A 27,632-nucleotide genomic window follows, 5' to 3' on the forward strand; every position below is an offset into this window, starting at 1 on the left:
CTCCGGGTACAGTCCCTATTGGCCATTAGGTTGTATTGACAGATCAGGATAAAGCCCTCCTCTACACCTTCAGGGTAGAAGGAAAAGACCAGGAAATCAGGAGTAAGCCCTAACAAGGAAAATGTTCAAAGAGACACCTGTAGGCACATCACCTAAAATTCACATCAAATGCATCAAAATCACTGTTCTCTAAAAACAAGCATAGGAGTTAAAGCGGAGTTCCGGCCACAATTTCACTTTTTGAATATAAATACCCCTGTAATACACAAGCTTAATGTATTCTAGTAAAGTTAGTCTGTTAACTAAGGTCCGTTTTGTTAGGTTGTTACAGCATTTAGACACTTTATAAACTAGAAATTGACTGGGGCCATCTTAAGTGTGGGCATCATGAAGCCAGACTGTATGACTTCCTGGATTTCAGCCTTGCAGATTCCGCACATGCTCAGTGCTGCACAAGCAGTGTCAGATCAGGTTTCAGCACCTGTGCTGTCCAAGTCACATGATTCTTTGAGACTGGGGAGTGCACAGACTCCTGGAAAGTTACACCCACTACATTCCCAGGAGTCTGTGCGGTGTAGGTTAGGAAGCATTAAGCACCTAGGTGCAGGAAGTGGGAAGATTAACTATTTTGCCTAGCAACAACACTTTGAAGGCATCTAAAAAAAAAAAAAAAAAATTCGTAAAGGACTAATGACATTTTTTTAAAACTACTGATGTAATGTTATATTTATGGGTGGAACTCCACTTTAAAGGGAAAAACTGATCAAATAAAAAAACTTGAATAATAGGGCCCTTTGTATTTTAGCTGTCAGTCTGGATTTCTAAAGTAGAGATGTGGAGACTCTTACACTTAAAAAGCCGTGAGAAATGTTTCTGTACCACCGTCAAAGGACACACCGTCCAGTGCGCTGCTGCAAACCTGGTCAGTGACTTCAAGCAGTCATCCTAAAAAGTTGAAAAGAAAACATCTGAATTATGAAAATGCCACAAAAGAACATTAAAGAGATAATATATTGAGGATAGTTATCCATTTTTATGTGATCTCAATTTGGTGGCAAAGGGGACACTTTGATATGCAAACATCATAGCCTTATAAAGTAGATGACCTAAATTACTGAGTTATAGTTTGCTAAAAGCACAGGGTATCACACACAATAGATTTTTTCCCCCCAAAATAAAATACTTGTTTAAACATTTTGTCATCCTTTGTTGCATATGCGTACAATTATCTCCTGCAGGGTTTTTGAAGTCACTTCCAATCTACATGCATGCACAGCAGCAACTGCTGTACATAATTTCCCAGGCCGGCATCCATGATACTAATAAGGTCCCTTAGCTTAGACACTCATGCTGCGCTTGCCAAGGTGACAAAAGCACATGAAAACTATTCCATATTAATTACTATGTAACTGTTCACACTGCAGGTGTGCTGCACTTTGAAAAGTCCTGCATGCTTCGTTGACTTACAATGAAGGGTGTTTTTTTGGTGCAGTTTTTCAATAGTGCATCAGTGTGAAAGGGCCCCAACGAAGGATGAGCTCTGGCGTGTTCGCAAAGCCCACCAGGTACACCATGGTACAGCAGCCACATATAAGGAGTATGAAGTTTTGGGGTAAAAAAAAAAAAAAAAAAAAAAAAAAATATCTTTAAAGGGGTTGTAAAAGGTACAATTTTTTTCCTAAATAGATTCCTTTACCTTAGTGCAGTCCTCCTTCACTTACCTCATCCTTCCATTTTGCTTTTAAATGAATGTCCTTATTTCTTCTGAGAAATCCTCACTTCCTGTTCTTCTGTCTGTAACTCCACACAGTAATGCAAGGCTTTCTCCCTGGTGTGGAGTGTCGTGCTCGCCCCCTCCCTTGCACTACAGGAGAGTCAGGATGCTCTCTACGTTGCAGATAGAGAAAGGAGCTGTGTGTTAGTGGGCATCCTGACTCTCCTGTAGTTCAAGGGAGGGGGCGAGCACGACACTCCACACCAGGGAGAAAGCCTTGCATTACTGTGTGGAGTTACAGACAGAAGGACAGGAAGTGAGGATTTCTCAGAAGAAATAAGGACACTTAAAAGCAAAATGGAAGGATGAGGTAAGTGATGGAGGACTGCACTAAGGTAAAGGAAGCTATTTAGGAAAAAAAAATATTGTACCTTTAAAACCCCTTTAAGTGTGCCAGTAAATCCTTTTTATGTATAAATATTTAGAATTCACTTAATTTACTCAATTTGGTACTTCTGCAAAGAAATCCTTACCTGTCGACATGGCAAATTTCCAAATAAAGGTCTCTCTTCGTCTGTCAATATGCGCTCTAAAAGCCAAAAGAAACATCATGTAAGTAACCTTGCCACTATGTGAATGTACAAAGCAACTTCAGCCGGACAGGATTAGCCTTACCAATAGTCTGTATCGTATATGCACAGCTGGCCCAGCACATTATGGAGACTCGTTGGTCCTGCTCGTTGGGATGGACGTTAAGTCCCACCTTGTATGTTGCTGTCCCAAACGTTGTGAGCATCTCTTTAATGCTATCGGAGTACGGGTTCCTAAGACGGAGTGGATCAAACATGGCCATCAGCATAACATCTTAATGAACCAATATTTACCAAGCCCAGAACTACAGGAAAGACTAAGATACATACTTTGGCTGGAATGAAGGCCGTAACCCTTCAGGAATATTCACTTGTCTAGGAGTTTCAGATTCATCTGTAATCAACAGAAAGGAAAATATCTAAAACCTTTAGGCCCCTTTCAGACGGACGTCAGTTTTGCCGCAATTAAAAGCATGTACTTTTTCAGTGAAATGCAAGGCTCTGGGCACTGCGATTAGCTGCATTTGTACATTGCGATTACGTGCGGTTACATGCTACCGCGTTTAGCTTCGATAGTCATTTCCATAGCAACCCTTTTTATTTTTTTGATTATGATGTGCTTCCTGATTATTATTTTTTTCACGCTGCTATCCGCTGTTGACACAAAAGACTGCGATTACCTGCGGTTAAGTGCATATAGCTGCGCTAAATCGCACCTGGACACATTCAATTCTATTTTTTTTATTCGCACCAAACTGCATGCACCAAAAGCTAATATATATTACCTGAGGGCATATGCTCAAGTCTCTCTCCAGTTGCACCCACTATGAGAGAACGCACTGCGCATGTGCGGCCCTCATAGTGCTATGGGGCACTCATCTTAAAGGCTGCTCCATCCTAGAGTGATGCTATTCTGTATAGTATCTTTATTTGTAAAACTTAACTAACCCATTAATGAAGGAAATGTAACATTGCAATGTTGGAGGTGGTTGATGAGCGATGGACTTGCATTAAATAAAGAACAAGAGTAAAAACCTCCATTCCGCTCATGCTTTTGTGCATACATAAGTGGTCAGCAAAGGGGTTCTCATACAAATACCTACTAGTGACCCCATCTGCACAGTTTGTGTTTTTTGGGGAAGTCCATCCACATTCCAAAAACATACTTGTACAGTTACTTGAAAAAGCACAGTGGTGTAGTAGTTAGCACTTTCACCTAGCAGCAAAAAGGGTCGCTGGATCGGATCCAGATCACGACACCAACTGCCTGGTGTTTGCATGTTCTCCTGTGCCTGTGTGGGTTTCCTCCATTTCCTCTGGCTTCCTCCCACTCTCTAAAAGACATTCTGGAAAGTTAATTGGCTCCTGTCTAAATTGGCCCTAGTATATATATATGAATGCAGCGCAAAACATATAAAATTAAGTAATAACACAATTGATGATCAGATAATGTATATAAATTATATATAAAATATATATATATATATAACTCTAATATTAACACAAAAAGAAATCCATAAAAGTGCATCAGTGAAAAAAGTCCAAAAGTGCTCCAAATAATGAAGTGACTGATTGTGATTGAATCTCAAAAAGCTGTGATCGACAGGAAGGTTCCTTCACCAATAGCTAAAGATGGCCCCTCACCTCAGCCATTCGACCATGGCTAGGTCACAAAACTTTTGAAAAACCTCCAAGGTAAGTGTAAGGACACGTCCAAGCTTTAAAGGTTACCAGCAGGCAGCAGACAGCTCAATACTCCCAACGACCACAGAGAAATATATGAAACAAAAAGGGAACAGACTAGTGCTCTCTGTCTCAAACTTTGGTAGTTTTGGTGTCTAAAAGGCCCATAGTTCTTTTATTTCACAAACTTTGAATATATTAGGATGTGGCACGTTGCTTTATACATCCACAGCACCACCCGTACACCGTGGTTTTCAGCAAGTACCTCTAGGCAAGGGGGGCATCAATGGCCTTTCTCAGACAATTCCATCACTAGTCCAGGAATGTATTAAGAGCTTCCCTGTATGAGTCTGCCTGGATCCAGGAACAGGCATGAAATGGAGGAAATACAGTTCCTCCATTTCATGCCTGTTCCTGGATCCAGGCAGACTCATACAGGGAAGCTCTTAATACATTCCTGGACTAGTGATGGAATTGTCTGAGAAAGGCCATTGATGCCCCCCTTGCCTAGAGGTACTTGCTGAAAACCACGGTGTACGGGTGGTGCTGTGGATGTATAAAGCAACGTGCCACATCCTAATATATTCAAAGTTTGTGAAATAAAAGAACTATGGGCCTTTTAGACACCAAAACTACCAAAGTTTGAGACAGAGAGCACTAGTCTGTTCCCTTTTTGTTTCATATATTTCTCTGTGGTCGTTGGGAGTATTGAGCTGTCTGCTGCCTGCTGGTAACCTTTAAAGCTTGGACGTGTCCTTACACTTACCTTGGAGGTTTTTCAAAAGTTTTGTGACCTAGCCATGGTCGAATGGCTGAGGTGAGGGGCCATCTTTAGCTATTGGTGAAGGAACCTTCCTGTCGATCACAGCTTTTTGAGATTCAATCACAATCAGTCACTTCATTATTTGGAGCACTTTTGGACTTTTTTCACTGATGCACTTTTATGGATTTCTTTTTGTGTTAATATTAGAGTTATATATATATATATATTTTATATATAATTTATATACATTATCTGATCATCAATTGTGTTATTACTTAATTTTATATGTTTTGCGCTGCACTTTATTGTTATTGATCATTATTGGGATTTCTATTTGAATTTATCCTCCAGTGCTGGCTTGCATTTTTTAAAGTTTTTTGTGTATTTTCCAGCGCGGAATTTCTTCTTTATTTTTGATATATATATGAATGCCTGTTAGGGACCTTAGGTTGTAAGCTCCTTGAGGGTAGGGACTGATGTGAATGTACAATATACTGTATATGTAAAGCACTGTGTAAATTGACGGCGCAATACAAGTACCTGACATAAAATAAAAAATACCCCTTGAAATTTTCCACATTTTGTCATGTTACAACCAAAAACAAATGTATTTTATTGGGATTTTATTTGAGTCACATAATTGTGAAGTGGAAAGAAAAATAAATGGTTTTTAAAACGTTTTACAAATAAATATGTGAACAGAGTGGTGTGCATTTGTATCCATCCCCCCTGAGTCAATACTTTGTAGAACCGCCTTTCACTGCAATTACAGCTGCAAGTCTTTTTGAGTATGTCTCTACCAGCTTTGCACATCTAGAGAGTGATATTTTTGCAAAAACAGCTCAAGCTCTGTCAGATTGGATGGAGAGCGTCTGAACAGAAATTTTCAAGTCTTGTCACAGATTCTCAACTGGATTTAGGTTTGGATTTTGACTGGGCCATTCTAATATGCTTTGATCTAAACCATTCCATTGTAGCTCTGGCTGTATGTTTAGGGTCGTTGTCCTGCTGGAAGGAGGACCTCTGCCTAAGTCTCAAGTCATTTGCAGATTCTAACAGGTTTTCTTCTAAGATTGCCTGTATTTGGCTCCATCCATTTTCCCCCATCAACTCTGACCAGCTTCCCTGTTGAAGAAAAGCATCCCCACAACATGATGCTTCCACCACCATGTTTCACGGTGGGGATGGTGTGTTCAGGGTGATGTGCAGTGTTCGTTTTCTGCCACACATAGCGTTTTGCTTTTAGGCCAAAAAGTTCAATGTTGGTCTCATCTGACCAGAGCACCTTCTTCCACATGTTTGCTGTGTCCCCCCCCTCAAGGCTTCTCACAAACTTCAAACTGGACTTCTAATGGCTTTCAACAACTCTTCCACAAAGGGCAGATTTGTGGAGAGCATGACTAATAGTTGTCCTGTGGACAGATTCTCCCACCTGAGCTGTGGATCTCTGCAGCTCCTCCAGAGTTACCATGAATCTCTATGGCTGCTCCTCTGATTAATGCTCTCCTTGCCTGGCCTGTCAGTTTAGGTGGACGGCAATGTCTTGGTAGGTTTGCAGTTGTGCCATATTCTTCCCATTTGATGGATTGAACAGTGCTCTGTGAGATGTTCAAAGCTTGGGTTGTTTTTTATAACTTAACCCTGCTTTACACTTCTCCACATCTTTATCCCTGACCTGTCTGGTGTGTTCCTTGGCATTAATGATGCTGTTTGTTCACCAAGGTTCTCCAACACACCTCCGAGGGCTTCACAGAACAGCTGTATTCATACTGAAATTAAATTACACACAGGTGGACTCTATTTACTAATTAGGTGACTTCTGAAGGAAATTGGTTCCAATGGTTAGGGGTATTGAAGTAAAGGGGGCCAAATACAAATGCACGCCATACTTTTCAGATATTTATGTTTGAAAAGTTTGAACACCATTTATCATTTCTATTCCACTTCACAATTATGTGCCACTTTGTGTTGGTCTATCACATACAATTCCAATAAAATAAATTTACGTTTTTGGTTGTACCATGAAAAAAAATTTGGAACATTTTAAGGGGTAGGAATACTTTTTCAAGGCACTGTATGTACCGTCTCAATGCAACAATGGCTTGTATTTCAGTTGTATGGAAGAAATCCTCTCCACCTTAACTGAACAATGGCTGGATCGAGTGGCCAACATACTTTGCTTTACTGTCCTGCCTCCTGCGGGAGGGGGCGCGGATATACAAAATTCTTACCACACTTACCTGTGCTAATCTTTTCTGCTTCCAGTTCATTTAGGGCTCTGTTCTGCTGCCCGGTAACAGAGATCCATTCTGCCAAGTCTGGCTGATCTGAGAAATCTAGTCTGAAAAGGGAAGATTCAAAGAAGCAATTACAGCACCTAATTCGTTTTTGGCAAAAAACATACTGTTTAGTCTGGCTCACGGAAACTCCATAGCGCCTGTAAAAAGCCTCAGCTGCAATCCCAGTGTGAAAGCCTGAGTGCTTTCACACTGGGGCGGTGCGTTAGGGGGGGCGTAAAAAAAAATCCCTGCAAGCAACTACTTTACAGCACCTTAGGAGCGGTGTTTACACTGCTCCTAAAGCGCCCCTACCCATTGAAATCAATAGGCAGCACCGCCAAAGCTGCACTTTGAACCCCTTTTCAGCCGAAATCAGGGGTTAAAAGCGCCCCGCTAGCGGCTGAAAAGCGCAACTAAAATGACGGTAAATCGCTGCCAAAAATCATGCCTCAGTGTGAAAGTGCCCTTAAAGTGGATGTAAACTCTCACATATACCCAGTGAAGTGAACAGCCTCAGATGATACACAGAGATGAAACAAATCTCCCTACATAAGTTTTACATGTACATCTGCTGTCTTCAGCTTTATATATCCTTTAGAAAGTGGTATTCGCGTTACAGATTTTCTCTCCCTGGTTAGCACTGGGAGTGAATTATTGGCATACAGCAGAGACAGCTGATTGGAGGAAAGGCACACACCCCCACTCCACATATGAAGGAAGGAATGTGTAGAGCTCGCCTGTGAAAAGGCAAGCTGTCTGCTAATCCATTTATAGCAAACTCCCACTACACACTTCAGGCTGCAGTCTCTGAGAACTTGCTAGAAGTTATCAGGCTGATAACAGAGCTACTGAGCAGAAGAAAGCTATAGGACTCAGAGCTTTGGAGAGAGAGAAGAAAACACTGCAAATATATGTCCCCCGCTCAAATTTCATGAGTCGGGTTTAAATCTACTTTAAGCCCCAACATTTGGCCTGACGCAACTTGTTAAAAATCTCACCTGTGATACAAGCTCCTGGGTGGTGGAAGCATCGGGATAACGGTGTTGCTTAAACATTCACACAACGGACATAGGAACTCTCCATTCTCCACATCGTAGCTTGTGTGGACTCGCAACCTTTGCTGTCTACGTTGCTCCTTCATTTGTACAGCATCAAAATACCTGCAAATACACGGATATGAAAGGTCAAATAGGACTCGTCCAGTGCAATTCTAATGGATTCTCTTTTTCCTACACATCTATGGAAATAGTCATCCAAGTGTCTAATTCTGCAGTAAGAAGGCCATGTATCCTATAATGCTATACCTACCACTGACCGATAACAAAAAGATAAACAGTCACATGAGTCAGTTCTAAAACCATCTTCAGGCTTATGGAGGAGATGCAAACCAAAAAGTTGGATAAGTGGGAAAAATTCACCACCTTTTGGCACATCTGGAAATTGGGAAACAGACTTAAAAGCCTTCCAACTTTACAATCACTTTATCTTAAAGCATACTGTGCATTGAGATAAATAATCCTGTGTGCAGCAGCCCACCTTAGCCCCCCCCCCTAATATTTACCTGAACCTCATCTAGCTACAGCGAAGTTCTAGGAGTGTCCCAGCTGCCCAAGCCTCCCCTCCTCATTGGCTGACACAACAACGCAACACCATTGACTCCTGCTGCTGTCAAAGTCAGTGAAAAAGTAAAGAAAGTCGCCTCCAAGTGCAGTATGCAAAATGTAATAAAGTTCACAAAAGGGTTAAAAGCACTTTCAAGATCGTTGTTAAAAAAACATGGTAAAATCAGAAGTCCTCATCTGTGGCGTGTGTCCATCCTCGGCACGGTGGGAGTGAGCAGTGTAGAGCTGTCCACCAGCTGTAAAGCGTTCTCGTATGTGTTGGGAGAGGAGGCAGCAGGGAAGCCTGTGTTCCAGGTTCACTGCAGGACACATGAGGCTGATGGCGTCAGAGGGGAGAAGGGGGCGGTAACGCATTTCAGAGCATGTGCAGCTCCTTCGTCAGACCTACGCCCTGTACTCCTCAAGCTGGCTTATGAATAGTGAAGGGGAGGAGTAAGCCAGCATGAGGAGTATGGGCATAGGTCTACGAAGGAGCTGCACATGCTCCGAAACGCGTTACCGCCTCCTTCTCCCCACTGACGCCATCAGCCTTGTGCGTTTGCTGTGAAACCGGAACAGAGACTTTCCTGCTGTCTCCTCTCTCCAGCACGTACAAGAACACTTTACAGCTGCTGGACGGCTCTCTACACTGCGCCGATGATGGACACATGCCACAGATGAGGACTCCCGATTTTATCATGTTATTTAACACAACGATCTTGTAAGTGCTTTTAACCCTTTGTGCACTATTACATTTTGCATACTGCACTTAGAGGTGCCTTTCTTTTCCTTTTAATATCTTCAGAGTTACTTCTCCTCTAACCAAAGTGCTGCCCAGGAGTGCCATTTTATCACCCCTCTGACCAGCTAACCACCAGAGCGCCCTTATCTCCTTGTGTGCCCCTTTAGCAAGCTGCTTGCTGTGGGGGCATTCAACAGGAGGGAGGGGCCAGGAGAGTCGAAGAGGGACCCGAGAACAAGATCCAGGCTGCTCTGTGCAAATACACTGCGCACAGGGAAGGTAAGTATAAGATATATTTTTTTGTTTGTTTGTTAAAAATAACAAACACACGACACTTCAGTATAACTTATTCTTGGGTCAATTATTGTTGTACTGTATAAATGTACCGAGGCTCCTACTGATGAAAAAGTAAAAATCAGACAAGGCCTGATTCACACCTATGCAGTTTGCATATTACGTTTTTAAACACATACTTTTCATCCATTGAATTCTATGGAACTTTCCTTAAAATGCACAGATGTGAACTACATCCATAGGAAACCATGTTAAATGGACTGTAGTGTGTTTTTGCAAAACAGAAAATGCGCTAAAAATTCATAGGTGTGAACCAGGCCTAAATGTCCAAGCCCCCAACTGGTTTTAAATCCGATGTTATATAACACTTTAGTGGAGCATAAATGAAGAACTGCTACATGATCAGCTACATCGTCCAACTGTCTACGAGTAACTCTACCTTAAAGTGGATGTAAAGTTGATGTCACAATGTAGAGTATAAGATTTCCTATCATCTGTGCCCAGTCTTGCCACACAGAGTTAATCCAGCGCTGAGCAATCCTCTTAATATTCAGTGAAAATTAACAGAATCCCAGATAAAAACTTGCCAAATTATAAAGTCAGTTTCTCTGTTCTTGCTTTGTGTTACAGGTTATTTACATATCCTGGTAATATACAATGAACTTTGGATCACCTCATATTATGATAAACATAACATAATATATGATAAACATGTCCAAGCTCTAGATATGTAAATAACCTGTAACACAAAGCAAGAACAGAGAAACGGACTTTATAATTTGGCAAGTTTTTATCTGGAATTCTGTTAATTTTCACTGAACATTAAAAGAGGATTGGAAAACAAAAAAAAACGCGTGATAAACAGAGTGATAAACAGAGATAATATACAATATAGAAAAAGCTGCGCGGCTTTTTCTATATTGTATATTAAAAGAGGATTGCTCAGCGCTAGATTAACTCTGTGTGGCCAGACTGGGCACAGATGATAGGGACTCTTATACTCTACATTGTGCCATCAAAAAAAATTTTTTTTGGGGGCGTTTACATCCACTTTAAGGCCCCTTTCACACTGGGGCGTTTTTCGAGCGTTAGAGCGAAGCCTCATCTGCAATCCCAATGTGAAAGCCTGAGTGCTTCAGAAAAACACTGGTAAAGCACCGCTAAGACCCTAACGTTTTAGGGCGTTTTTGCAGTACCTCAGTGTGAAAGGGCAAGGCGTTTTTTACAGCGGTTTCAATTCATTTCAATGGAGAGGGGCGTTTTTGAAACGCTTTTTTCAGCGCCCAAAAGCTGCTCCAAAGATGCTTCTTGCAGGACTTTTTGCAACGCCCCGCCAGTGCAACGCCTCAGTGTGAAAGGGCAAGGCGTTTTTGACTCCTGTGCTGCATTGCTAAAAACATTGAATTACCTCTTATTAAAAAATAAATAAAATGCACAACTGTTTGAAGGTAAAAAAAAAAAAAAAAAAGTGAATTTTTCATATTTTTACACCGGAGCCTGTAAAGCATTGCACCCGCGATCAGCAGATTGCAGGTGCAATGCCAGGATCCTGCTGAGAGAAAGCAGGAGCTGAAACATGTTACATGTTCCACTCTAAATACAAGTTGAACATGTAATATGTTCCAAAAGGTGAACTTGGCCTTTAATTGTGGAGCTATGAATCTGATCCTATTTCGTAGGTTTCTACCCTGGAGGGTTATAAAAATATGCACCGATTTGGTTGTTTTTATTCATCACAATTACAGAAAATGTAGTACCGTCATAAATATATTGTAAAAATTACCTCTGCCAGCAGTGTGCATGCATAATATGCCCACAACTTCCTGTGTGCGTTCCACATGCCAAGTCTGGATGCATGATTAGAGGATCGTAGTTTTCTGCAGAGACAGCAAATGAAACAAACTTACTGCAAGTAAATAGTACATCAGTTCCATACACGAGAAGTCTACAATGCTAGACTGATAAAACAATTGTTTTCTCAAATAGCTTTCATTGACAGAATTTGATTGCCGAGTCTGTCTCTCAGATTTTTGTATGCGGTTCGCTTTGAGCAAAATCTCCAATATTATATTGTCAGTATTATCAGATTGACAATTTAAGGTTTGCTTGATATTTTCTTAATAGTATTAAGGTTAGGTTTATTTAAATTCTAGGCTTAGAATTATATTTATATTAGGGTGATCCTATTATTAGGGCCCTCTAACTAAAGAAATATAGGGCCAGATTCATAGAGAACTGCAGCGGCGTAATGTATCGTTCTTAACCACTAGCCGACCAGCCACCGTCATTATACGGCGGCAGGTCGGCTCTCCTGGGCGAGAGCCCGTAGCTATACGTCCTATCGTATAGCCGCCACTAGGGGGCGCGTGCGCGCCGCCGGAGGCGCGCGCGCCCCCCGCTCGCCCCCGACTCCCGTGCGTGTGCCCGGCGGGCGCGATCGCCGCCGGGCACACGCGATCGCTCGTTACAGAGCGGGGACCGGGAGCTGTGTGTGTAAACACACAGCTCTCGGTCCTGTCAGCGGGGGAAATGCTGATTTTCTGTTCATACAATGTATGAACAGAGAATCAGTGTTTCCCCTAGTGAGGCCACCCCCCCCCCACAGTAAGAACACACCCAGGGACATACTCAACCCCTTCCCCGCCCCCTAGTGTTAACCCCTTCACTGCCAGTGGCATTTTTATAGTAATCTAATGCATTTTTATAGCACTGATCGCTATAAAAATGCCAATGGTCCCAAAAATTTGTCCAAAGTGTCCGCCATAATGTCGCAGTAACGAAAAAAAATCGCTGATCGCCGCCATTACTAAAAAAAATATATTAATAAAAATGCCATAAAAATACCCCCTATTTTGTAAACGCTATAACTTTTGCGCAAACCAATCAATAAACGCTTATTGCGATTTTTTTTACGAAAAATATGTAGAAGAATACGTATCGGCCTAAACTAAGGAAAAAATTTTTTTTTTTATATATTTTTGGGGGATATTTATTACAGCAAAATGTAAAAAATATTATTTTTTTTCAAAATTGTCGCTCTATTTTTGTTTATGGCGCAAAAAATAAAAACCGCAGAGGTGATCAAATACCACCAAAAGAAAGCTCTATTTGTGGGGAAAAAAGGACGCCAATTTTGTTTGGGAGCCACGTCGCACGACCGCGCAATTGGCAGTTAAAGCGTCGCAGTCCCGAATCGCAAAAAGTGCTCTGGTCTTTGACCAGCAATATGGTCCGGGGGTAAATAGTTAAGTTACACCGCCGCAAGTTTTCCTCGTAAGTGCTTGATTCACAAAGCACTTGAGTGCAAACTTGCGGCGGAGTAACGTAAAGACGTACGGCGCAAGCCCGCCTAATTTAAATGGGGCGGGTACCATTTAAATTAGGCGCGTTCCTGCGCCGAACGTTCTGCGCCGAACGTTCTGCGCATGCTGTTAGGAAATTTCCCGACATGCATTGCGTGAAATTACGGCGCCCCGACGTGTTTTTTGAATGGCGACGTGCGTAACGTACTTTCATATTCCCGGACGTCTTATGCAAAAAAAAAAAATTCGACCCGGGAACGACGGCCATACTTTAACATGGCTCGTCTAAAGTTAAGCCATGAAAAAGCAGGCCTAACTTTGCGACGGGAAAAACCGACTAGCGACGACGTAACGAACGCGCGTACCTTCGTGGATCGCCGTAAAAGCTAATTTGCATACCCGACGCTGGAAAACGACGCAAACTCCACCCAGCGGCGGCCGAAGTATTGCATCCCAAGATCCGACGGTGTAAGTCAATTACACCTGTCGGATCTTAGGGCAATCTATGCGTAACTGATTCTATGAATCAGCCGCACAGATACTCTCAGAGATACGACAGCGTATCAGGAGATACGCCGTCGTATCTCTTTTGTGAATCTGGCCCATAGTTGGTAGCACCAACTCGAATTGGATGCGATTTTCACCGCATCCAATTCGCATGACAGGAGAGCGTGACCAGCTCTCGATGGAGCCTGTACACACATCTCCAGGGCGGCCGTATGCATTGGAAAAGGGTTCTGTGCGTCTTTGGCTCAGTTTCAGGGGTGAATTCAGGCAAACATTTGGACCCGATTCGCAACTGAAATCAGTAAAAAGGAACGCACCGGACCCCCTGACGTGACTCACGGCTGCATCAGTGTAAACCCAGCCTAAAGCCAAATGTTATATATTATAATTTAGATTGTAAGATTGCCCTTTTGTCTTCAGGGGGCTGGTGAAGGTCAGTTAATGGACCAGTGCATCTCAGTTGGTCATATGCCTTTGGTATGCTTAACTGATGTCCAAAAGTCCAAGTGTGATAGAAGATAGTTAAGATTAATAAATGTATACTTTCAAGAGATGGCGTGACTCAGAATGTGAAATCTTATTTATGGTAACAAAATAAAGGGGTCAAGTACAGAGAACTGATGGGGATACGGCAGGCCTTCAGGCAGGGGGAGGGGGGGAGGATCAGGCCAGAGTCTGGTACTTCAAAATCAAGCTACCAAAGTTGCTTGAACAGTGTATCCCATTGCTGGTTATCTAATTTTGCAGTAGGAGCCAATGCAGGTAAAACCCTCCATTGTTGGCCTGAAGGAAGCAGCGAGCCCCAAATAGGGTTTGCGTAGGCCAATGGCATATAGTATACAAGAAACCAAGGTAGCTTATCCATGTTTGCTTAGTATTCATGGGGAAGGCTAATCCTGCAGAGTAAAAGTTCTATTGCAGAAATAGATTAGATACTGGCAGCACACCATTCCAATAAAGCTGCTCACCTGGATCTTGAATAATTTTTGCCCTGTTCTTTGAGAAGACTGTTGATCTTTGAATGAAGGCAGCAAGAACCATGGCTTTGTTATCCACACTGAAAGCCTGCTCCTCCTGGCATAGAATGCAGGTCACCAGCTGGCTTTGTTCTGCAAAGCGGGTCTGATGAGGGCCAAGAGCAACAAGCTTGGTGTCCAAAATTGCAGGACCGCTGAGAAGATAAAACATTAAAAGGAAACAATTCATGGATTTGTATACATTTTCTGTGAAGTTCAAGACTAAAAAAACAAAAAAACAAAATTTCATTCAGGTAAATATTAAAAATACTGCAAATGTATATTAAGCATACTTTTATCCAACCAGCAGATTGAGCTTTAGGACTCCTTTTCACATCTTTACCTCCATTTACCAATTATTTACAATTGTAGTTCAAGCTTTAATTGAGATGGAGAACTAAATGACTCAACCCAGTGAATCTTCCTTTATTCTTTTTTAAAAGTGCTCTGGAAATTCTTTAAAGTGGTTGTAAACCCACTTTTTTGACTGTTACCTACAGGTAAGCCTATAATAAGGCTTACCTGTAGGTAAGGAGAATATCTCCTAAACCTGCACGGTTTAGGAGATATTCCCCTCGCAATGTGGCGCATGCGCAGGGGGGATCTACGGCGAAAGGACCGGCAGCCGCCGGACCTTGCCGAATTTAAATCTCCTGCGCGCACGCGCGGGAGTGACGTCATCGCCGCTCCAGCCAATCACAGCGCTGGAGCGGCGATACCCGGAAGACACGCCGAGGCAAGATGATATCTCGCTCGGCGTGAACCAGGTAAGTTCTACACACCTCGTTCCGAGGTAAGTATTTCATAATGAGCTAATATGCGGTGCATATTAGCTCAATATGACTTTTGTCTTGCAGGAGAAAAAAAACAAAAATTTGATGCGGGTTTACAACCGCTTTTAGTATTCTTAAAGCAAAACAAATGTACATACATGAACAAACGTTTGAACCAAGTATATATACTTTTAAACTTAAAAAGTTTTTTTAGGGCTATAACTTAGCAAGGTGAGAAATCAACCGTTGAAGTACCAAGTAATAAAAAGTAATCAATTTAAAATTTATTTTTCTAATCAGAATCAGATTTGTGGGCAGGGGTCGGTTAAAGTGGTTTTAAAGGCAGGCTTTTTTTTATCTTACTCAAGCACCATCTTGATCCAGCGATGTTAAACAATAGCCTTAGCTGTCTGGGGACTATCCCTCCCATTTGGCTGAGACAGCAGTGGGTGCCACTGGCTCCCGCTGCTGTCAATCAAAGTCAGTGAGGGCGGGACCGAGCTGGGGCTCTGTGTCTGAATGGACACACAGCTGTGGCTCGGCTGCCCCCATAGCAAGCTGCTTGCTGTGGGGGCACTCAGGAGGAGGGAGGGGACCTGAGAAGAAGAGGACCCGAGCCGCTCTGTGTAAAACCACTGCACAGAGCAGGCAAGTATAAAATGTTTGTTATTTTTAAACAAAAACAAACAAGACATTAAAGGGGTTGTAAAGGTAAATGTTTTTTCACCTTAATGCATCCTATGCATTAAGGTGAAAAAACATCCGACAGTATCGCCCCCGAACCCCCCGTTTTACTTACCTCACCCCTCGAAAGTCCAGCGCGCATCTCCGTGATCCTCTTCGGTTCCCAGCCTGGCCATTGATTGGCTAGGCTGGACGGATTGATAGCAGCGCAGCCATTGGCTGTCGCTGCTGTCAATTGCATCCGATGACACGGCGTGCCGGGGGGCGGGGCATACAGTTGGTGGCTATGCCCGCAGCTGTATCACAGGAGCGCGCCCGCGAAAGCTTTCCACCATGCAAGCTCGCATGAAGGTGGAAAGCTCTTGCGAGGAGTCGAGACAGCCGCCGAGGGACCCCAGAAGACCGGGTTCGGGGACACTCTGTGCAAAACGAGCTGCACAGTGGAGGCAAGTATAACATGTTTGTTATTTTACAAAAAAAATTTTTTTTTTACTTTAGTGTTCCTTTTATATCACTTTAAGTCCCCTTTCACACGGGCTGTCCGATCACGTTCGCCTGTCTGTTTTTCAGGTAGAACTAATCAGACCCTCCATTCACCTCTGTGAAGCGATGGATGTCAGCGGTGAAATGTCCGCTTACATCCGCTGCTATCCAATCTGATCCGCCAAATCCAGACGGATAATGACCCTATTTTCCATCCGTCTGGCGGCTCAGATGAAGACGGACAGGCGGTCCATTTTCAGGGGGGAATAATCTGACAAATTATGACAGAAATACAAGAGGTGCCATTTCTGAAAACACTAGTTATCCAACAGAGTGCATTTACATGAGACATCTTGGTTTGGCCATTAGCCAAGTCTGGTGTATTAGTCCATGTCCATGCACCAGAAGAAAGAGGGGGCACTTAGTTAAGCTTGATTTCAATGTATTTAATGCTCTCATTGACTAGATTAGGATAACATGATACAGGACACCTTGAAGCAGTGTGTGGCTTACCTCAAATGAGGTCACTGTAAACTAGGATCCTCCTCCAAAATTGGGATGAGCATGAGGGAAATCGTATTCCACGATCCAATCGGTGCATTACCCCTCCCACTGTACACCGCCCATGCAAGGTTTACCTTAAGCCCCCATTCACATCTAGGCGTTTTTACGCCTGTAGCGCTACGCCGCTGCTGCCAGAGGGCTGGAAACACATTTCCCTCTATGGAGATGGTTCACATCTCCACGCCGAACGCCTGCCGCCTGAAAAAAGGTCCCGGACCTTTTTTTCAGGCGTCTTTCGGCGTTCGGCTAGGAGATGGGAAGCATCTCCATAGAGGGGGTCAATCTGGGGCACATCTAGGCGGACAATACCAGTGTTTTGTCGCCGCAAATCGCGGTACAAAACGCTGCTATTTGTACCGCGATTTGCGGCGACAAAACGCCGCGATTTCGTCCGCCTAGATGTGAATGGAGCCTAAGTGTCTGATGTTTTTTCTGTTTTCTCTTACCGCATAATAACACCTGAACACCAGATTGGGCACTACAAAACAGGAGGCTATGTATACAGTGAATAGCCCCAGTCCTCATTCACAGACTAGGAGTATCTAACAGGCATCCTATTAGAAGGTGCTGAGCTCACCTGTGATCGTGGGATGTGGATGCCGATACGCTGAGTTCATCTAACGACTGCTGGAAAAGCTCCCTGTTCTCATCAATGAAGTGCCTCTGCATTTCGGACATCTGTGCCATGATCTTCTCCTTCCGGAGGCGGGCAATCTCTGCCTTCCTTTTCCGCTCTGCTTTGTCTTTATCACGCGTGATCTGCAAAGCACAACGTAGCATGTTTTTGTGGCACATGCAGAAAACTGAACTGCCTAGAACATATTATAATCTAACAAATGTCAAATGTAATATATCCATTTAAAATTTCGTCTGTTCTTACAAATGCCAAGACAGGACAAGCCTGCAATACTATCAAGTTTTTATATATTAATTTCTAAGTTTTCACCAAGTTTTAATAGATTTTTATTAAAATTGACAAAAAAGTGAAACACGCCATAATCATAAGGAAGGATTACAGAAAACAAGACATGCAGATTTCGGCATAAGATATAATTCAAAGGTTCGCACTTTGTGCGTGCTGGGAACGCATGACAAAATCTGCGCACTCTCACACATAGAAACTAATTGTTAAATGGCACTCGCACGCATCTGCTAACACGTGAATTTTTAATTCCTCATGTGTAGGACAACCTATTAAAAATGAATGGGCTGCCCCTACACATGAGAACACGTAGAAAACGGGATGTGCTCTGCATACACAAAGTGTGAACCTAGCCCTACTGTTTCCTATGTAGAGTTACTTGGGGAATGGAATTATTGTGAAATTAGTCATGGGTATTGTAACGGACCTATGCATGCTGCCTGGACATCGATAACCATCATGCAGTGAGGACTAAAAAGAACTGCATGACTTGTTACAATTGGATTTACCACATTGTATTCTGAGCTCAAAGGGTTAATTATAGAAGGAACTCTTTCACTGCTGAATGCTAATATTCCCTTTGCATAGCTAATGGACTCTCCTTTGTGTAGTTACAGCCTCCTGTCAGGTGTATGCTGATGGGAGTATGTGTGAGTGTATAATTGTTTTAAAGGTTAATTGAATTCTATTGTCTGATCAAGTCATGTTAGATGTAAGCTGGAGCCAAACCGTCTAGAGACTGAGTGGCTCAAGGGAATGTCATTATTTCAAAGTATGTGTATTGAAGCCCCCCCTGTGTAAGGGGGGGGGGGAGGCAGAGATTGTCATTGTTCCTGTAACAGTGTAACCACATATAAGCTAGGTGTATGTACCATTAAAATCAGTCTACTTGACCCTTCAAACCGCAGCCGTGTCTCGTTCTTGAAGGGGGACTCTCTCTCTCTCTCTCTCTCTGGATCTTGGGGATGGAATGATACCGGTTTTACTTGCATATCGCAACTTGCTAGGGAAAAGGACGTCTCCAACGGCTGATACCCTCGTACTACCTGGGTAGCCGTTACAGGTATCAACAAAGATCTACAATAATTTGCACAGGAGGGCTTAAAACTTTTTTGTACCCTCCAATAATAGTCTTCATAAAGTTTTAAAAATATCTTTTGTTTTATCCACTGTAGCTAGGGAGCAACCTTTAGATTCGGAGTGCTACTTTTCGAAGAACTGCACAGTAGAGAACCTAAATATCTGTAAACTGAGCCCCATGAGCACATACAAAAACCCCATCTATTTCAATAAAGAAATATTGAAACTAAAACACAATTTATTTAAAAAGGAAAAAAGAAAATATTTTTTAGGGCTCGTCACACCAGGATGCGCTTAGATTTTAGGACAGCCCATTAATTTCAATGGGCAGACCTAAGTGTGCAAAATGCACAAAAAAAAGGTGGCGCCAAGGTTTTAGGGATGGCCCTGCACTTAAACGCATGTTACTGCAGTACCAAGTATTTTGGAAGGCGTTAATGCATGCGCACTTGCTGGGTGCACGAGGGTGCCATTAGGAATTAACATATTTTTGTGTGGCGCAAAATTTACTGGTCAGGCGAGTAACTTAAATATGCAGGACTCACAAACAGGTAAGTAGGAGTTAAACAAAAAAAAGGGGGGGGGGGGGTTTAGCGTGAAGACCTGCTTTGGATTTTCAGGGATTTTCTCTCACTTCCTGTTTTGGCCTTTAAGACACAAAGTGAAGGAAAATCTCCCCGATGTGATATAACAGACGGGGTTAATAATCCTCCCTTACAAAATGAAAAAGAAAAAAAAAGTTTTGCCTGTAGTTATACTTTAAATGTGGTGACTGCATTTCTTTTTTCAGGCTTTTTTTTTATTACCTCGATAACCCTTCCAATACATACCCTTTTTACATTTTTTAGCTGTCTGTATACTAGAGATTAGTGAAAAACTGCTGGGGTCAAAGTTTCATTGTTCTACCTATACAGCAGGGGTGTCAAACTCAATTTCATCTTGGGCCGCATCAGCATTATGATTGCCCTCAAAAGGGACGGTTGTACTTGTAATATTAGATGTCCAACGCATCCCCTCCCCTTACATTAGATGTCAAGAGTCACCCCACCATCAGAAGTTGAGTCCCCCACTCTCCCTTACATCACACAGTGCACCCCCCTTTCCTTATGCTGCTGCTGGGAAGAAGCTGGATGCATTGCTTGAAAGCAAAAAGTAAGGGTCTGGAGGAGGGTTGGAGCTTTCCTGGAGGGCCGGATTCGGCTTGCGGACCTTGTGTTTGACACCTGTGCTATACAGCATTACATTTCCAATGGACCCATTTATAAATATTATATACCATCGCCTGTACACACTTACGTCCTCTAACCCACTTCCCGCCGTCTCCAACACAGGCGTGGTCGATGAGCTCTCCCGGATCTTCTTAATAGTGCTGAACATCTGCAATACAGAATTTTAGACATCAGCCCTTTCACATAATGCAAGGCCCTTCAGCTCACCACACATTACAAATCAGATTGTACAATCTCATTAGAGCTACCAACAAATATGTAGCCCAATGGTCTGCCAGATAATCTATCCAATTCATTTGTAGCCCAAGTTAGTCTTTAAGTTACATACAAGGGAAAAAAAGAGGGACGGCCCCTAGAATTCGCACATCTAAAGTGACTTAGAAAGGTGAATGGAGTGGCAACCTCAGCCTGGACTCCAACCAGGCCACGCTCCCATCACATTTTACTCCACCCCCGACGCTTAGTCATGACCCTCCTCAATGAGCCAGAGCGGCACACATACACTTTTCAGGTCTTTAAGGTACATAATTATTGTAAATCTAAAGGGGATTGTACAAAGTTTGTACGGTCCGATTGTAACATGTATGGTAACTCTTAGACTACATTTTAAAGATTTTCGCCAAACATTAAAGAAAAGAAATATATCGTACATTTTTAAATGCAACTTGTACCTGAAATTGATTTTGTATTAGCATTTTAATTCCCTGTACAGCAGACTAAGATAGGGAGCTGCATCTCTAGGAGCCAATCAAGTGTTCTGCATGCACAAGTGATCAAAAGAGTAGGGTGACCAGAGGACTATAGAAAGAGCTAATCTCCTCAGCGTGCTTCTGCTCCCCCACTTTTCAATAGCAGGCTGGGGGCAGGAAAGTGACCAGGCTGTACTACTTAAAGCGGAGTTCCACCCTAAAGTGGAAATTCCGCTCATCGGATTCCTCTCCCCCCCCCCGCCTCTGGTGCCACATTTAGCACCTTTTGGGGGGGACAGGATACCGTGATGTCAACACGGGGCTCCCTCCCCACCCCCCGGCCAATAGGAGAGAGGAGTGGGGCCTCACGCATGCGCACTAGGGTTTCCGGCATGAAGTCAAAAGGCTACACTGCCGGGTTCCCATACCCGCAATGGCGGCGGCAGCACCTGACAGCTGATCAAAACATCAGCTGCGGTGCCGACATTGAGGGACTCCAGGACAGGTAAGTGTCCTATCGTTAAAAGCCAGCGGCTGCAGTATGTGTAGCTGCTAGCTTTTAATTTTTTTTTTGGCCGGAACACTGCTTTAACTACAGTACAGAAATGTGGGGTGACCCACCTGTCTGTGCTGTCCGGCAGGGCTGTTAAAATGTTAGCGCTTGCTGTACAGGATTACAAATTTTTTGACAGGTAAAATGGTGTATTTATCTATGTGCCTGCAGTTCTGCTTTAAAGGATAAGTTCACCTTTTTATTAACATGTTACAGCAGCTGCAGCCTCTCCTCCTCTCTACTCTCTCACACCTAGTGACAGTGAGCCGGCATCTTCTCCGGGGGCCCGCTGTACCTGTTAGAAAAGAACGCAGCCAGGTAGGGGCCGGCCCAGCCAGCCGTGTCATTCATTCAGAGTTCTGTGAATGGGAAAATACAAGTACTGACAGCTGTCGGCTTGTAGTTCTCAATGTTGAGCTCTGTGGTAGTTCATGGTCTCTTCTGGTCATTGTGTATCTGCCTGCCTGTACGGGGTACGAGCAAATACACTGACAAATCTGCAGGAGTCCTGGATGGCACCAGTGATCTGCTGAGTGCAGGTGCAATGCTTTACAGCAGGGATATGCAATTAGCGGACCTCCAGCTGTTGCCAAACTACAAGTCCCATCATGCCTCTGCCTCTGGGTGTCATGCTTGATGCTGTTAGAGTCTCGCTATGCCTCATGGGACTTGTAGTTTGGCAACAGCTGGAGGTCCGCTAATTGCATATCCCTGCTTCACAGGTTTCAAGTAAAAAAACAATCATAAATGCACTTATTTTTTAAAGTGAATGTATCCTTATAGATCTGTATAACAAAACAACACCTTCAGTATCCAGCGGATCATGTCCTTGTGGACCTCCAGGTGAGCGGCGTTCTGCAGCGTCTCCAATAAAGCCAGTATGCTGGGGGATGTGCTGGAGCCTTCACCAGGTCCTGAAAGTAAGAATATAATAATCATCCTATTTTAAATGTACTGTGATGTATATAGCCATTATATATTATGGAATGCTTAGCAGGGAACAAAATAACTCATACCAGCTCCCATCAAGCGCAGTTTACAATCAAATTATACAGAAATTAATCCATGTTAAACAGAAATAAAGGCAAAAAATTGAATTTTGACTTACCAGTAAATTCCATACCTTGGAGTACAGTACAGAACAAGAAGTTATAGACTTTGCATTATATGCCGCTACCTTCAGGTGATTAGACACTTGCAAAAACATTTGTCGAAAACACCCCCAGGGCACACTCATGTAATCCCAACCACTCCATGGAATTCCAGTGCAGCAAGCAATACTAAGAAACAGAGGACAGGAAGGAAGGACCCGTGTCCTGTACGGTACTTCAAGACATGGAATTTACTTTTGAATTGAAATTCCCATTAATTTAATTTTACAGCACATGGTCGGACGTGAGTCAATGGGAACTGAGGAATGAACAATACCATAGTAAAGAGCAGCAAACAAGCCCACAAAAGGAAATGTTGACCAACGCTATCGACAGCTTGAAGCACCTTGATGTGAAAGCTTGCATCAGCAGAGGCCTGAACATCCACTCAGTAAAAATTTGAGAAAAATTATGAACAGAACAAGAGGCAGCCTTCAGAGACGGCTCTAGGCTTTGTGAGGCCTTAGGCAAAACATGGGGCCCTACTCACACCCATGATGGGAAAAATAATTCAAGGACAAGAGCCTCTTCCCCACAACCCTGGCCGGTGGTTGTGGGGTATCCAGGCAGAGGGCTTATCGAAATCTGGAAGCCCCCTTTAACAATGTGGCCCCCAGATTCTGCTCTTTAATAACTAAGGGGCAGGGGCCACCCGATGATGTCACCTGGTGAACCCGCCCCTTGTGACGTCATTGACTGAGGGCATGCTTGGTCATTGACGCCACAAGGGGTGGTGTCACCGATATTCACTGGTTAGGGATGCTGGTGGCCCCGCTCCCGAGTCAGGCCTGAGCACAGCAGCGTTAAGGTCCCCAATCTCTCAAAACTGTGAGTGTGAGGCCTTAGGCGACCGCCTAATTTGCCTAAAGAGCCGCATCTGGCAGCCTTCCAAACTCACAAAACTGGTGCTTGATGCTGAAAGGCCCAAGAAAACACCTACAGATCTGGTGAAATTAGCAACCTGAGCCATCTAACAATGGTGGAAGAGGGAGCAGAAGTCCTTCCATCAGAAGGAACCTTCAAAGAGGACAAAAAAATGATTTTTTTTAAAGAAAGTGTTGTGGTTAAGTGTACCCTAACCACTCTGACTGCATCCAGGGCTGTGGAGTGAAATATTGTTGGCATGTTTTGGAACAGAACAAAAGGGAAGGAAAATATCCTCACCGAGTTGAAAGGAAGAAACTATGTTTATTGGGGAGGAAAGAGGGTCTCGTATCGGACTCTCCCATTTCTGGAGATAGAAGAAAACCCTTTGATGTGAGGTGGGCCTCTAGGTAGGCTTGGAGGGTTTCAAGACTTGCGACAATTGATGGATCTGCCTTTGACTTAGAGAAAGATGCCTGGGTGAACAGAAAGGACCACATTCGGTAAGTAGTAGTCATATTAATAGGCTTAGGCTGGGTATTTTTTTTCTGCGGGCTACAAACCTAATTATCAAAGGATTCCCCAAACAGGCGTCCTCCATTGAAAGGCATGCGCAAAAGATGTTTTGCAAGCAGACTAAGTCTTTAACCAAAATAATTCTGCACACATGCAGTGCCATCTTAGAGATCTGGCAGAGTAAAAGTAGTGCAGGGACTATTTTAAAGTCGCACATATATGAACGGTACTCATTGGACATCATAGGGTACGACTCGTCATGCGAATTTGCAGTCCCAAGTCGCAGAACAAGTCGCACGAGGGCCTAAATAGGAACACCTCTGAAATAGATACAAATAGTAATAAATTTTTGGTCTTTCAGCTTACTTGAGATCTTCTCTGAGAAAGTAAAGGTGACAATGTGGTCCTCACTGACAATCTGAAGATGCTGGTTCTCCTCCTGCAACGCCATTCCGATCAGATGCAGAACCTTCACAATGGCAGAATGAGAAGAATGTCCGTCAGGGCAAAAATCACCAGCAAGCTTATATACCGTCAGGTTATGTGCACTATAGATTGCAAATCATTGGCAAGAAACCATGGACATATTTCTAATCTAGCATTTTATGAAGGGTCCACTGATAAAATTGCATTGGTGTCATGGATAAGTGTCCAGAACACAAAGGCAGAAAGCTTTTAGAGTTTTCAGGCTCAAACCCCCATGTAACATTTTTCTTTGAAACCGTTTGATTTAAAACTCTCTTTGAACGTTTCCAGTTTTTCTGTGTTTATTACCCACATGATATACAGTAGGTATGCAGTGCAGTTCTATGGCTGAATGGAAGCCAATGTGGCAAGTTGGTGTCACTGGTAAAATAATATTGCCAAGGACATTACATTCATTACTGGCATTAAAGAAAAAAAAAACAGAGGGAAGATAATTAAAACTGGAGCAACTATGAATGGTCACCAGTTTTTATCTTTCATTTTCATAGCTTAAAGCGCAACTACACTTTTGTTAAGAAAAAAAAATCCCCTCTGGGTGATCTATGTACACTGCAAGGATTATAACAACCTTTGTTGCAGATTCCTACCTTCTGATTTTCTGAAGAAATCCCTGTGTGTTTGTCTGTGCCTCTGTTACTACTGAGTCTAATGGAAGTGGTTTAACTTCTTGGAGCCCGGGCCATTGTCAAATGACGGCCACAAGGTGGCTCTCCCTATTGGAACTATCTTACCAAAAATAATAAATTTTGTTGCAGGGAATGCCTGAAATCTGACTTGTATCTTAGTGCAGACTTCTGGGAAAACTTGTAAGCCAATCACACAAGCAGGAAATTATGTTTCTGGGAAGTGGTCAGTACACATTCTGTGTACAGAACAACTCCAGGTTGCCATATTGCATTTATAGAAAATGACAGCGGTTGCAGATTGAAAATTAAATATAATTTTTTATAACATTCAATTACAATATGACTTGCATCACAATAGTATACGCTTTATTATTTTTTCTTTATATGCCATTTATTTTTCCACGAAAGTTGAGTTATCCTTTAACTGAACAAGTTGAAGATAGAAGCCGATTTGTTGCCATGCACAGCTGTCAAGATTTTGTCTGCTCCAGTTTTAATAAAAATTCCCCTCATTGAATGTGTAAGGCCAGGGCACTTTGTGTGTGCGCATAGCACCCTGGGCCCCCACACACACTGCACACGTGGGCATGACAAGGGCAAAGCAATCCTACTACATAAGGATGGTGGGTGCTTGAGCAATTATTCAAAGAATGAACAGAGAGCTGGTGCACCACAAATTAAATTGAAGTTTAAGACCTGATGCACACTTGTGAGGTCTGATACGGCGAATTAACACAGGTTATGTCACACCTTAGCATGCCAAAACATCATAAGGGACCTTGAAAAACAACTGCACAAATATGCCCACACAGCTTGCCACAAAATATAATAGTAGGTTTAAATCAGAAAAAGTTTTTATTGTGCCAATAGTCATACAACACGTTAAAAATAAACATGGTAAAAAACAATTGATAAGAAAGGGTCCAGGATATACATCAATAAAACTTATATAAGCATCGTAAAGAGGCCAATAACATGTCTTCAGGGGTCAGAGTCAACACATGCAATACAAACAACCAATTGTCAACATGGTTTAAAGGACAGGGAACCTCAAACTACGGCCCTCCAGCTGTTGTAGAACTACACATCCCATGAGGCATTGTAACACACTGACATTCACAGACATGACTAGGCATGATGGGAATTGTAGTTCCTGAACAACTGGAGGGCCGTTGGCTTGAAGGCCCCTGGTTTAGGAGAATGAAATCAGCAGAATGGCATTAGGCATCCTAGGATCATGTAACCACAAGGCTGGATTCACACCTAGGGTTTTCCACATCCAATTCGCATAGCAGGAGAATGTGACTGACTCTCTATGGAGTCGGTTCACATATCTCCAGGGCGGCTGCGGAGCACACTGTGCTTATTTGGCTCCGTTTCAGGGCCGAATTCAGGCACAGATCCGGCCCAGATTTGTCCCTGCACAGCATTCATGTGCGATCTGCGGCCAGTTTAGATGTGAACCAAGCCCAGTGTTTGCAGAGCTTTCTGTCTGGCAGTAGATGCTCAATTTTGGACACAGCAATATGCCTCCTCCAATTCATTCAGCAATGTGTGTTCAAATGACACCCTCTGTACACAATACTGAAATAAAGAGGCCCATGTGTGCACGTAGCATTGACGATAGTCATGTGCAACACATCATGTTTACCTAGTAAATGTAATTATTTAAAAAAAAAAAAAATTTTTAGCACCAAACATAATTAAAAAAAAATAAAAATAATAATAAAAAAAAACTGTTATTATTGGCTACTTCATTCTAAAACCTTTTAATGGTGATAATATATTGAGTTTAATACAGAGCATAAACCATCTGAAATTGGTGCATGTGTACTATATGTTACCATAGGAGATATAAAAAGTTGACTCACCCTCTGTAGCATGGCCTCTGACCAGGAATATCCATTGGGTTCTACAGCCCACTGAAGAATAGTTCCCATAATAGAGAGCATAACATCGGATTGGAGAATGTTAATGAGGCTGGCAAAGAGAGGACAGAACGGAGGCAGCACAGGAGGTGGCAAAGCTGCAACAGAAAATAATTATTGTGAATTATTTGGTTTGTACATTTTACAATTACACTACACATTTCCACATATATCAGTTTCTGAGAGAAGCTTTAAATATTTCCCATAGCAGCCAAAATTCCATCTTTTTTTTTCTAATAAAAGTTGTTCAGAATGCCTACAGCAGTATCAAACGCTTGATTTGTTTCATTACTCTGAAGTGTTAGAAGGAAACATTCTGCAGTTCAGTTTTACTTAATATTAAAGTCGATTGTAGGTGCCGGGCTCCATAGTGCTCTGTGCCGCGTCCCCAAACATACGGGTAGGGAAGCTTGGACACATAACTTGTCAAGGACGGTAGTCATTTAGGCAGTGCAGACTAAAGCTGCCATCAGTGAAGCTTTTGGAGGAGGAAGGAACAAGGGAGTGGATTTCCACCATAGGCTTTCTGGTATGCAATTGTGTGCACACACGTCAGCCCCAGAAGGCAGTTTTGGAGATGACCGCTTTCCTGT

The 27,632-nt window shown here is 42.9% G+C and overlaps 1 protein-coding gene across 2 annotated transcripts in view; it reads right to left on the reverse strand.

Moving 5' to 3' along the window:
• UBR2 (ubiquitin protein ligase E3 component n-recognin 2) overlaps positions 1-27,632 on the reverse strand; it is a 129,181-nt gene that overhangs the window by 24,643 nt on the left and 76,906 nt on the right. For both annotated transcript variants that reach the window (XM_040351504.1, XM_040351505.1), the window contains exons 25-37: positions 26,983-27,137; positions 24,366-24,468; positions 22,273-22,382; positions 20,294-20,374; positions 17,573-17,754; positions 14,444-14,646; positions 11,450-11,543; positions 8,028-8,189; positions 6,991-7,091; positions 2,635-2,698; positions 2,390-2,538; positions 2,248-2,303; positions 849-945 (exon numbers count right to left, since the gene is read on the reverse strand). In XM_040351504.1, the coding sequence (XP_040207438.1) occupies positions 849-945; positions 2,248-2,303; positions 2,390-2,538; positions 2,635-2,698; positions 6,991-7,091; positions 8,028-8,189; positions 11,450-11,543; positions 14,444-14,646; positions 17,573-17,754; positions 20,294-20,374; positions 22,273-22,382; positions 24,366-24,468; positions 26,983-27,137 (1,557 nt within the window). The remainder of the gene's footprint in view (positions 1-848; positions 946-2,247; positions 2,304-2,389; positions 2,539-2,634; positions 2,699-6,990; positions 7,092-8,027; positions 8,190-11,449; positions 11,544-14,443; positions 14,647-17,572; positions 17,755-20,293; positions 20,375-22,272; positions 22,383-24,365; positions 24,469-26,982; positions 27,138-27,632) is intronic.

This window comes from Rana temporaria, chromosome 4 (assembly GCF_905171775.1).
Source record: "Rana temporaria chromosome 4, aRanTem1.1, whole genome shotgun sequence".
Taxonomy (NCBI): Eukaryota; Metazoa; Chordata; class Amphibia; order Anura; family Ranidae; genus Rana; species Rana temporaria.